Below are 13,029 nucleotides of genomic sequence, written 5' to 3'. Positions count from 1 at the left end.
TAGCTCCATGTATGGCTGTGTACTGGGGCTGTAGCTCCATGTATGGCTGTGTACTGGGGCTGTAGCTCCATGTATGGCTGTGTACTGGGGCTGTAGCTCCATGTATGGCTGTGTACTGGGGCTGTAGCTCCATGTATGGCTGTGTACTGGGGCTGTAGCTCCATGTATGGCTGTGTACTGGGGCTGTAGCTCCATGTATGGCTGTGTACTGGGGCTGTAGCTCCATGTATGGCTGTGTACTGGGGCTGTAGCTCCATGTATGGCTGTGTACTGGGGCTGTAGCTCCATGTATGGCTGTGTACTGGGGCTGTAGCTCCATGTATGGCTGTGTACTGTGGCTGTAGCTCCATGTATGGCTGTGTACTGTGGCTGTAGCTCCATGTATGGCTGTGTACTGTGGCTGTAGCTCCATGTATGGCTGTGTACTGTGGCTGTAGCTCCATGTATGGCTGTGTACTGGGGCTGTAGCTCCATGTATGGCTGTGTACTGGGGCTGTAGCTCCATGTATGGCTGTGTACTGGGGCTGTAGCTCCATGTAAGGCTGTGTAGTGGTTATGACAAGTCATATATTGTTGTACAGTGTTAGGCGGTGATCGTACTTGGTCAGAAATGGTTAATCATGGTCCGATATGTTCCGAGTTGATGGCGGTTTCCTGTGGCCGGTCAGACATGGTCACGTGTGATGGTCTTGTCTGTATTCCCCCCGGTCGGTAGATGACCCTCTTGTCCTGCCTCCTTCAGGTTCACAGAACTGCTCCTCTGTCTTGTACCCGGAGCTGGAGTTTCTTGGTCTGGATGTAATGGACACGTCTTCTCCGGATGTGGAGAACTGTAGATCCTCCTGCACCGAACATCCCGACTGCAAATTCTTCACATTTTACTGGGATCCGGATATTGAGAGGTAAGTATGTGAACCCTGTGGATGGGGGGGCAGAGCCTCCACCTGTATGACCAGAGCTCCTGTCCACAGCTATAGGTGCCGCATGAGAACCAGCGCCATGGGAGGCCCGGAGGACATCTTCCAGGCAACGAATGCCACCTCAGGGTTCAGTCTGAAGACCACAGGTAAGTGCGGACTAGTATATGGCAGATGTATGATCGACCCTCGTACTTCCCGTAACCTTGATGTAACCTAATCCTGAAAATCTGGTCACTTCTAGAGCTGCGGCCATGGCTCTACTATCATTACTCCAGTAACATCTAGAGCTGCGGCCATGCCTCTACTGTCATTACTCCAGTAACATCTAGAGCTGCGGCCACGCCTCTACTATCATTACTCCAGTAACATCTAGAGCTGCGGCCACGCCTCTACTATCATTACTCCAGTAACATCTAGAGCTGCGGCCACGCCTCTACTATCATTACTCCAGTAACATCTAGAGCTGCGGCCACGCCTCTACTATCATTACTCCAGTAACATCTAGAGCTGCAGCCAGGGCTCTACTATCATTACTCCAGTAACATCTAGAGCTGCGGCCATGCCTCTACTATCATTACTCCAGTTACATCTAGAGCTGCGGCCAGGGCTCTACTATCATTACTCCAGTAACATCTAGAGCTGCGGCCACGCCTCTACTATCATTACTCCAGTAACATCTAGAGCTGCGGCCACGGCTCTACTATCATTACTCCAGTAACATCTAGAGCTGCGGCCATGGCTCTACTATCATTACTCCAGTAACATCTAGAGCTGCGGCCATGCCTCTACTATCATTACTCCAGTTACATCTAGAGCTGCGGCCAGGGCTCTACTATCATTACTCCAGTAACATCTAGAGCTGCGGCCACGCCTCTACTATCATTACTCCAGTAACATCTAGAGCTGCGGCCACGCCTCTACTATCATTACTCCAGTAACATCTAGAGCTGCGGCCATGGCTCTACTATCATTACTCCAGTAACATCTAGAGCTGCGGCCATGGCTCTACTATCATTACTCCAGTAACATCTAGAGCTGCGGCCATGCCTCTACTATCATTACTCCAGTTACATCTAGAGCTGCGGCCATGCCTCTACTATCATTACTCCAGTTACATCTAGAGCTGCGGCCTGTATTTGGGGATGATCTAGTCCATGCTCAGCTCAGGACATGATGAATGGAGAAGACCTAGCAGGAAAGGTTTAGATGTGACTAGAGTGTCTCAGGATTAGTGTAGTAGAGGGGCTTCCTGTCTCCTGAGGGTGGTCCCTGTCTTCCCTCTGTAGGTCCCCTGGACTGCTCGTCTCTGCTCTTCCCTAACACCTCGTTCACGGGAGATCTGATCGGATACATCATGGCACCCGATGTCTCCCACTGCCAACGTCTCTGCACCCAGAATCCTCCCTGCCAGTTCTTTACTCATCTGAGTGTAGACTGGACCCTGGATGAGCGGAGGTGAGTGTGGAATATAACCCCCAATATCTGCAGGTCTAGTCCTACTAACCAGTTCTCCCATCTACCAGTCCTCCTCTCCTACTAACCAGTTCTCCCATCTACCAGTCCTCCTCTCCTACTAACCAGTTCTCTCATCTACCAGTCCTCTCCTACTAACCAGTTCTCCCATCTACCAGTCCTCTCCTACTAACCAGTTCTCTCATCTACCAGTCCTCCTCCTACTAACCAGTTCTCTCATCTACCAGTCCTCCTCCTACTAACCAGTTCTCTCATCTACCAGTCCTCCTCTCCTACTAACCAGTTCTCCCATCTACCAGTCCTCTCCTACTAACCAGTTCTCCCATCTACCAGTCCTCTCCTACTAACCAGTTCTCTCATCTACCAGTCCTCTCCTACTAACCAGTTCTCCCATCTACCAGTCCTCCTCTCCTACTAACCAGTTCTCTCATCTACCAGTCCTCCTCTCCTACTAACCAGTTCTCCCATCTACCAGTCCTCTCCTACTAACCAGTTCTCCCATCTACCAGTCCTCCTCTCCTACTAACCAGTTCTCCCATCTACCAGTCCTCCTCTCCTACTAACCAGTTCTCTCATCTACCAGTCCTCCTCTCCTACTAACCAGTTCTCTCATCTACCAGTCCTCCTCTCCTACTAACCAGTTCTCCCATCTACCAGTCCTCTCCTACTAACCAGTTCTCTCATCTACCAGTCCTCCTCTCCTACTAACCAGTCCTCCCATCTACCAGTCCTCTCCTACTAACCAGTTCTCTCATCTACCAGTCCTCTCCTACTAACCAGTTCTCTCATCTACCAGTCCTCCTCTCCTACTAACCAGTCCTCCCATCTACCAGTCCTCTCCTACTAACCAGTTCTCTCATCTACCAGTCCTCCTCTCCTACTAACCAGTTCTCCCATCTACCAGTCCTCTCCTACTAACCAGTTCTCCCATCTACCAGTCCTCCTCTCCTACTAACCAGTTCTCCCATCTACCAGTCCTCTCCTACTAACCAGTTCTCCCATCTACCAGTCCTCCTCTCCTACTAACCAGTTCTCCCATCTACCAGTCCTCCTCTCCTACTAACCAGTTCTCTTATCTACCAGTCCTCTCCTACTAACCAGTTCTCTCATCTACCAGTCCTCTCCTACTAACCAGTTCTCCCATCTACCAGTCCTCTCCTACTAACCAGTTCTCCCATCTACCAGTCCTCTCCTACTAACCAGTTCTCCCATCTACCAGTCCTCTCCTACTAACCAGTTCTCCCATCTACCAGTCCTCTCCTACTAACCAGTTCTCCCATCTACCAGTCCTCCTCTCCTACTAACCAGTTCTCTTATCTACCAGTCCTCTCCTACTAACCAGTTCTCCCATCTACCAGTCCTCCTCTCCTACTAACCAGTTCTCTCATCTACCAGTCCTCCTCTCCTACTAACCAGTTCTCTCATCTACCAGTCCTCCTCTCCTACTAACCAGTTCTCTCATCTACCAGTCCTCTCCTACTAACCAGTTCTCCTATGTACCAGTCCTCCTCTCCTACTAACCAGTTCTCTCATCTACCAGTCCTCTCCTACTAACCAGTTCTCTCATCTACCAGTCCTCCTCTCCTACTAACCAGTTCTCTCATCTACCAGTCCTCTCCTACTAACCAGTTCTCCCATCTACCAGTCCTCTCCTACTAACCAGTTCTCCCATCTACCAGTCCTCCTCTCCTACTAACCAGTTCTCTCATCTACCAGTCCTCCTCTCCTACTAACCAGTTCTCTCATCTACCAGTCCTCCTCTCCTACTAACCAGTTCTCTCATCTACCAGTCCTCTCCTACTAACCAGTTCTCCTATGTACCAGTCCTCCTCTCCTACTAACCAGTTCTCTCATCTACCAGTCCTCTCCTACTAACCAGTTCTCTCATCTACCAGTCCTCCTCTCCTACTAACCAGTTCTCTCATCTACCAGTCCTCTCCTACTAACCAGTTCTCTCATCTACCAGTCCTCTCCTACTAACCAGTTCTCTCCTCTTTCAGTCCTCCTCTCCTACTAACCAGTTCTCTCATCTACCAGTCCTCTCCTACTAACCAGTTCTCTCATCTACCAGTCCTCTCCTACTAACCAGTTCTCTCATCTACCAGTCCTCTCCTACTAACCAGTTCTCTCATCTACCAGTCCTCTCCTACTAACCAGTTCTCCCATCTACCAGTCCTCTCCTACTAACCAGTTCTCCCATCTACCAGTCCTCCTCTCCTACTAACCAGTTCTCTCATCTACCAGTCCTCTCCTACTAACCAGTTCTCTCATCTACCAGTCCTCTCCTACTAACCAGTTCTCCCATCTACCAGTCCTCCTCTCCTACTAACCAGTTCTCCCATCTACCAGTCCTCCTCTCCTACTAACCAGTTCTCTCATCTACCAGTCCTCCTCCTACTAACCAGTTCTCTCATCTACCAGTCCTCCTCTCCTACTAACCAGTTCTCCCATCTACCAGTCCTCCTCTCCTACTAACCAGTTCTCTCATCTACCAGTCCTCTCCTACTAACCAGTTCTCTCATCTACCAGTCCTCCTCCTACTAACCAGTTCTCCCATCTACCAGTCCTCCTCTCCTACTAACCAGTTCTCCCATCTACCAGTCCTCTCCTACTAACCAGTTCTCTCATCTACCAGTCCTCTCCTACTAACCAGTTCTCCCATCTACCAGTCCTCTCCTACTAACCAGTTCTCCCATCTACCAGTCCTCCTCTCCTACTAACCAGTTCTCTCATCTACCAGTCCTCCTCTCCTACTAACCAGTTCTCCCATCTACCAGTCCTCCTCTCCTACTAACCAGTTCTCCCATCTACCAGTCCTCTCCTACTAACCAGTTCTCCCATCTACCAGTCCTCCTCTCCTACTAACCAGTTCTCTCATCTACCAGTCCTCCTCTCCTACTAACCAGTTCTCCCATCTACCAGTCCTCTCCTACTAACCAGTTCTCCCATCTACCAGTCCTCTCCTACTAACCAGTTCTCCCATCTACCAGTCCTCTCCTACTAACCAGTTCTCCCATCTACCAGTCCTCCTCTCCTACTAACCAGTTCTCCCATCTACCAGTCCTCTCCTACTAACCAGTTCTCCCATCTACCAGTCCTCATCTCCTACTAACCAGTTCTCTCATCTACCAGTCCTCCTCTCCTACTAACCAGTTCTCTCATCTACCAGTCCTCTCCTACTAACCAGTTCTCTCATCTACCAGTCCTCCTCCTACTAACCAGTTCTCCCATCTACCAGTCCTCTCCTACTAACCAGTTCTCCCATCTACCAGTCCTCTCCTACTAACCAGTTCTCCCATCTACCAGTCCTCTCCTACTAACCAGTTCTCCCATCTACCAGTCCTCTCCTACTAACCAGTTCTCTCATCTACCAGTCCTCCTCCTACTAACCAGTTCTCTCATCTACCAGTCCTCCTCCTACTAACCAGTTCTCTCATCTACCAGTCCTTTCCTACTAACCAGTTCTCCCATCTACCAGTCCTCCTCTCCTACTAACCAGTTCTCCCATCTACCAGTCCTCCTCTCCTACTAACCAGTTCTCTCATCTACCAGTCCTCTCCTACTAACCAGTTCTCCCATCTACCAGTCCTCCTCTCCTACTAACCAGTTCTCTCATCTACCAGTCCTCCTCTCCTACTAACCAGTTCTCCCATCTACCAGTCCTCTCCTACTAACCAGTTCTCTCATCTACCAGTCCTCCTCTCCTACTAACCAGTTCTCCCATCTACCAGTCCTCTCCTACTAACCAGTTCTCCCATCTACCAGTCCTCCTCTCCTACTAACCAGTTCTCTCATCTACCAGTCCTCTCCTACTAACCAGTTCTCCCATCTACCAGTCCTCCTCTCCTACTAACCAGTTCTCCCATCTACCAGTCCTCCTCTCCTACTAACCAGTTCTCTCATCTACCAGTCCTCCTCTCCTACTAACCAGTTCTCCCATCTACCAGTCCTCCTCTCCTACTAACCAGTTCTCTCATCTACCAGTCCTCCTCTCCTACTAACCAGTTATCCCATCTACCAGTCCTCCTATCCTGCTAACCAGTTCTCTCATCTACCAGTCCTCCTCTCCTGCTAACCAGTTCTCCCATCTACCAGTCCTCCTCTCCTACTAACCAGTTCTCCCATCTACCAGTCCTCCTCTCCTACTAACCAGTTCTCCCATCTACCAGTCCTCTCCTACTAACCAGTTCTCTCATCTACCAGTCCTCTCCTACTAACCAGTTCTCCCATCTACCAGTCCTCTCCTACTAACCAGTTCTCCCATCTACCAGTCCTCCTCCTACTAACCAGTTCTCTCATCTACCAGTCCTCCTCTCCTACTAACCAGTTCTCCCATCTACCAGTCCTCCTCTCCTACTAACCAGTTCTCTCATCTACCAGTCCTCCTCTCCTACTAACCAGTTCTCCCATCTACCAGTCCTCCTCTCCTACTAACCAGTTCTCTCATCTACCAGTCCTCCTCTCCTACTAACCAGTTCTCCCATCTACCAGTCCTCTCCTACTAACCAGTTCTCCCATCTACCAGTCCTCCTCTCCTACTAACCAGTTCTCTCATCTACCAGTCCTCCTCTCCTACTAACCAGTTCTCCCATCTACTAGTCCTCCTCTCCTACTAACCAGTTCTCCCATCTACCAGTCCTCTCCTACTAACCAGTTCTCCCATCTACCAGTCCTCCTCTCCTACTAACCAGTTCTCTCATCTACCAGTCCTCTCCTACTAACCAGTTCTCCCATCTACCAGTCCTCTCCTACTAACCAGTTCTCCCATCTACCAGTCCTCCTCTCCTACTAACCAGTTCTCTCATCTACCAGTCCTCCTCTCCTACTAACCAGTTCTCTCATCTACCAGTCCTCCTCTCCTACTAACCAGTTCTCCCATCTACCAGTCCTCTCCTACTAACCAGTTCTCTCATCTACCAGTCCTCCTCTCCTACTAACCAGTTCTCCCATCTACCAGTCCTCCTCTCCTACTAACCAGTTCTCCCATCTACCAGTCCTCCTCTCCTACTAACCAGTTCTCCCATCTACCAGTCCTCCTCTCCTACTAACCAGTTCTCCCGTCTACCAGTCCTCTCCTACTAACCAGTTCTCTCATCTACCAGTCCTCCTCTCCTACTAACCAGTTCTCCCATCTACCAGTCCTCCTCTCCTACTAACCAGTTCTCTCATCTACCAGTCCTCCTCTCCTACTAACCAGTTCTCCCATCTACCAGTCCTCCTCTCCTACTAACCAGTTCTCTCATCTACCAGTCCTCCTCTCCTACTAACCAGTTCTCTCATCTACCAGTCCTTTCCTACTAACCAGTTCTCCCATCTACCAGTCCTCCTCTCCTACTAACCAGTTCTCTCATCTACCAGTCCTCCTCTCCTACTAACCAGTTCTCTCATCTACCAGTCCTCCTCTCCTACTAACCAGTTCTCCCATCTACCAGTCCTCCTCTCCTACTAACCAGTTCTCTCATCTACCAGTCCTCCTCTCCTACTAACCAGTTCTCTCATCTACCAGTCCTCTCCTACTAACCAGTTCTCTCATCTACCAGTCCTCCTCTCCTACTAACCAGTTCTCTCATCTACCAGTCCTCCTCTCCTACTAACCAGTTCTCCCATCTACCAGTCCTCCTCTCCTACTAACCAGTTCTCCCATCTACCAGTCCTCCACTCCTACTAACCAGTTCTCCCATCTACCAGTCCTCCTCTCCTACTAACCAGTTCTCTCATCTACCAGTCCTCCTCTCCTACTAACCAGTTCTCCCATCTACCAGTCCTCTCCTACTAACCAGTTCTCTCATCTACCAGTCCTCCTCTCCTACTAACCAGTTCTCTCATCTACCAGTCCTCCTCCTACTAACCAGTTCTCTCATCTACCAGTCCTCCTCCTACTAACCAGTTCTCCCATCTACCAGTCCTCCTCTCCTACTAACCAGTTCTCTCATCTACCAGTCCTCTCCTACTAACCAGTTCTCTCATCTACCAGTCCTCTCCTACTAACCAGTTCTCCCATCTACCAGTCCTCCTCTCCTACTAACCAGTTCTCCCATCTACCAGTCCTCCTCTCCTACTAACCAGTTCTCTCATCTACCAGTCCTCCTCTCCTACTAACCAGTTCTCCCATCTACCAGTCCTCTCCTACTAACCAGTTCTCCCATCTACCAGTCCTCTCCTACTAACCAGTTCTCCCATCTACCAGTCCTCCTCTCCTACTAACCAGTTCTCTCATCTACCAGTCCTCCTCTCCTACTAACCAGTTCTCTCATCTACCAGTCCTCTCCTACTAACCAGTTCTCTCATCTACCAGTCCTCCTCTCCTACTAACCAGTTCTCTCATCTACCAGTCCTCCTCTCCTACTAACCAGTTCTCCCATCTACCAGTCCTCCTCTCCTACTAACCAGTTCTCCCATCTACCAGTCCTCCTCTCCTACTAACCAGTTCTCCCATCTACCAGTCCTCCTCTCCTACTAACCAGTTCTCCCATCTACCAGTCCTCTCCTACTAACCAGTTCTCTCATCTACCAGTCCTCTCCTACTAACCAGTTCTCCCATCTACCAGTCCTCCTCTCCTACTAACCAGTTCTCTCCTCTTTCAGTCCTCCTCTCCTACTAACCAGTCCTCCCATCTACCAGTCCTCCTCTCCTACTAACCAGTTCTCCCATCTACCAGTCCTCTCCTACTAACCAGTTCTCTCATCTACCAGTCCTCTCCTACTAACCAGTCCTCCCATCTACCAGTCCTCCTCTCCTACTAACCAGTTCTCTCATCTACCAGTCCTCCTCTCCTACTAACCAGTTCTCTCCTCTTTCAGTCCTCCTCTCCTACTAACCAGTTCTCTCATCTACCAGTCCTCTCCTACTAACCAGTTCTTCCATCTACCAGTCCTCTCCTACTAACCAGTTCTCTCATCTACCAGTCCTCTCCTACTAACCAGTTCTCTCATCTACCAGTCCTCCTCTCCTACTAACCAGTTCTCTCATCTACCAGTCCTCCTCTCCTACTAACCAGTCCTCCCATCTACCAGTCCTCTCCTACTAACCAGTTCTCTCATCTACCAGTCCTCTCCTACTAACCAGTTCTCCCATCTACCAGTCCTCCTCTCCTACTAACCAGTTCTCTCATTAACCAGTCCTCCCATCTACCAGTCCTCTCCTACTAACCAGTTCTCTCATCTACCAGTCCTCCTCTCCTACTAACCAGTTCTCTCATCTACCAGTCCTCCTCTCCTACTAACCAGTTCTCTCATCTACCAGTCCTCCTCTCCTACTAACCAGTTCTCTCATCTACCAGTCCTCCTCTCCTACTAACCAGTTCTCCCATCTACCAGTCCTCCTCTCCTACTAACCAGTTCTCTCATCTACCAGTCCTGTCACCTCTATTATATGAACCTACATGTGCAGATGATTGAAGATCTGATCATCTAACGAGGACTTTTTCTTGTGTAGGTTCTTCTGCTTCCTGCAGAGCGGTGTCCGCGGAGCTCCTGACAATGTCAGCTACTTACCACATGCGATATCTGGCTTTAGCAAACCTCTGTCAGGCGTCCACCATGGTGAGTGATGCCCCGGGGTCTATCTTATCAGACCACCCAGCAACGTGGACCCTGGACACGTCACCCACTCCTGACTGATTAGATAGACACTATACAGATCACTAACCATTGCATTAACTGGAACATGACCCATTATGATGACACCTTGACCTGTCACTACTGTGTGTACAGGCGTAGGGTAAAAAATCAGGACCAGTAACCGCGCTTCTCAGTGTTGACAAGGCTTTTATTTAGATGCATACAAGGACGACGCGTTTCGGGAGCGTACCGCTCCCTTCCTCAGGTCCGGATAGTTTTTTTACACAGCTCTATTATACAAAAAATCTAAATAAATATATATAGATAAAAGAGACAAATGGATATACAGAAGAGTCAATAAAAAAACTTTTTTCAATTCATATATAAAAATCATATATAAAACACACAATTAGATATAAATAATTAATGTATAAAGCGTTTTGAGATACATGGAAACGGTAATGAGCCACTAGTCTAATTGGGTAAGTATATAAATATATAACATATAGAGACGTGATGGTAGGTGGTTCATCAACTATCGCTAACACCGCTAGGGTAAGCCCCAACTCTATCTCTCCCTATTTACAACCCACTGCAATATGAGCTATAAGATGTCATGTATATAGAACTAACACCATCCTAGGGAAGAATCGGTGTCCCCTACCACCAGCACAGGAGAGACTGAGGCTATACGGGTCAGTTAATATCTTCTTCCTATATCACTCCAGACTTCTTTTCAGCTTCACCTTTATATTGGGTATCATGTGCTATACATCACTAGAACCTCTTCAATAATGAACCACCTACCATCACGTCTCTATATGTTATATACTTACCCAATTAGACTAGTGGCTCATTACCGTTTCCATGTATCTCAAAACGCTTTATACATTAATTATTTATATCTAATTGTGTGTTTTATATATGATTTTTATATATGAATTGAAAAAAGTTTTTTTATTGACTCTTCTGTATATCCATTTGTCTCTTTTATCTATATATATTTATTTAGATTTTTTGTATAATAGAGCTGTGTAAAAAAACTATCCGGACCTGAGGAAGGGAGCGGTACGCTCCCGAAACGCGTCGTCCTTGTATGCATCTAAATAAAAGCCTTGTCAACACTGAGAAGCGCGGTTACTGGTCCTGATTTTTTACCCTACGCCTGTACACACAGTAGTGACAGGTCAAGGTGTCATCATAACGGGTCACGTTCCAGTTAATGACATAGGTGAGTGATCTGTATAGTGTCTATCTAATCAGTCAGGAGTGGGTGACGTGTCCAGGCGTCCACGTTGGTGGGTGACGTGTCCAGGGGTCCACGTTGGTGGGTGACGTGTCCAGGGGTCCACATTGGTGGGTGACGTGTCCAGGGGTCCACGTTGGTGGGTGACGTGTCCAGGGGTCCACGTTGGTGGGTGACGTGTCCAGGGGTCCACGTTGGTGGGTGACGTGTCCAGGCGTCCACGTTGGTGGGGGACTGTTCCAGTGTCGATCTAGTCTGGTCATTGATGTCTCTCCTTTAGAGTGTGTGGCGGTGGAGTACGAGGATCTGAACTTCCCTGGGTCTGAGGAGCGAAGCCTGAAAACCACATCTTACAGAGAATGCCAAGACATCTGCACCCAGGACTCCCTGTGTCAGTTCTTCACCTTCTTTAACCGGTTGGGCCTTCTCCCAGATCAGCTGTGAGTACAAGCTGTGGTTCTGTGGCCATCAGGTGGTGGTGTAAGTCCAGTGTGACCTGTGGACCTGACAAGCTGTGGTCGGCATCTAATCATGGAAAGGGCCACTGAGGGCATGGGGTTGTGTCCTATTGTCATGGCCTCGGGTGCCCCTGCGACCCCTATCCCTGGTCATAGCCGCACCCGTGTGTCTTACTGTGCCCCAGGAGCACGCTAACTCACCTCTCCGGGCTCCCCGCGATCCTTACAGAGCCGGCGAGCGCCCAAGGAGAGGGGAATGTGTGCGCCGGCTCTGTAAGATTTAAATAGCGCTGGCCGCCTACCAAGATAAATTCCTGCCCCTTCTTGTGTCCCCTGTCGGATCTCTGTGCTCTACGCCTGAGAGAAAGCTTGTTCCATGCCCTTTGCGATTATCCTGATTTACTGTTGTGAACTTGGTTCTGTTCCTGACTCTGATCCTGTGCTGACTGTCCTGACCTACTGCTTCGTCCCCGACTCTGATCCTGTGCTGCCTGTCCTGACCTACTGCTTCGTCCCCGACTCTGATCCTGTGCTGCCTGTCCTGACCTACCGCTACATCCCCGACTCTGACCCTGTGCTGCCTGTCCTGACCTACCGCTACGTCCCCGACTCCGATCCTGTGCTGCCTGTCCTGACCTATCGCTACGTCCCCGACTCCGATCCTGTGCTGCCTGTCTCGACCTCCTGCCTGTCCCCGACCACGAGTTTGCTTGACGATTCTGTACTTCGCCTTGGCTGCCACCGCGGTGGTACCTGGTGGTACCTTGCTGGTGGTTCCATGCCACAGCAAGTCCATCCCCCTTCCGGCCAGCTCTGGTGATACCACTTAGACTCCTATCCCCGGTGTCATTGTTTGCGGTGGTCCAGAGGATCCACTACCTCCGATAATCCGCACAATCCGGCATCTACTGCTCATTATTCACACCCAACGTCTTTCCATCTTAGTGGAACATCATCAGGGATTATCGTTGAGTAAGTGCATTATGTTTGTGCTGCTGATGGTGTTTATTATGTGCAACATCCTCCACCGGGGCCCAGCCTTTGTTGGGGGCCCAGAATACTGGCGGGGCTGGCAAGTGCGGCCTTGGGCACACTGTGGTCCCAATGCTTGGTATGGAGTCCAAAGTGCAGGTCTCCAGCAGGTGGTGTGTGCAAGAAATATGGAGGGAGAGGCTGATGTACTGGATCTCCCTGGGGCAACCCCTGAGTGTCTGTAATATATGTCCCTGGGTAATGGATGGGGAGCCCGTGGTGGTAACAGCCATATCCAGGGATCAGATGGAGGCAACGTTGTGCAAATCAACTTACAGTTCTTTACTGAACAACAGGCAACGGCCAAACGATGAACAGAAGATTTCAGTAAAGCTGGTGA

General features: G+C 49.5%; 1 protein-coding gene across 1 annotated transcript in view; it reads left to right on the top strand.

Annotated features, from left to right (window-relative positions):
* Positions 1 to 13,029, top strand: part of LOC140084717 (plasma kallikrein-like) — a 48,110-nt gene that overhangs the window by 19,011 nt on the left and 16,070 nt on the right. Inside the window, exons 12-16 of the mRNA XM_072126475.1 lie at positions 743 to 902; positions 972 to 1,066; positions 2,207 to 2,375; positions 9,829 to 9,935; positions 11,480 to 11,639. Coding sequence (XP_071982576.1) covers positions 743 to 902; positions 972 to 1,066; positions 2,207 to 2,375; positions 9,829 to 9,935; positions 11,480 to 11,639 — 691 coding nt within the window. The remainder of the gene's footprint in view (positions 1 to 742; positions 903 to 971; positions 1,067 to 2,206; positions 2,376 to 9,828; positions 9,936 to 11,479; positions 11,640 to 13,029) is intronic.

Source organism: Engystomops pustulosus, chromosome 1 (genome assembly GCF_040894005.1).
Source record: "Engystomops pustulosus chromosome 1, aEngPut4.maternal, whole genome shotgun sequence".
NCBI classification, from domain to species: domain Eukaryota; kingdom Metazoa; phylum Chordata; class Amphibia; order Anura; family Leptodactylidae; genus Engystomops; species Engystomops pustulosus.
This window is presented reverse-complemented; position numbering and strand designations above follow the sequence as displayed.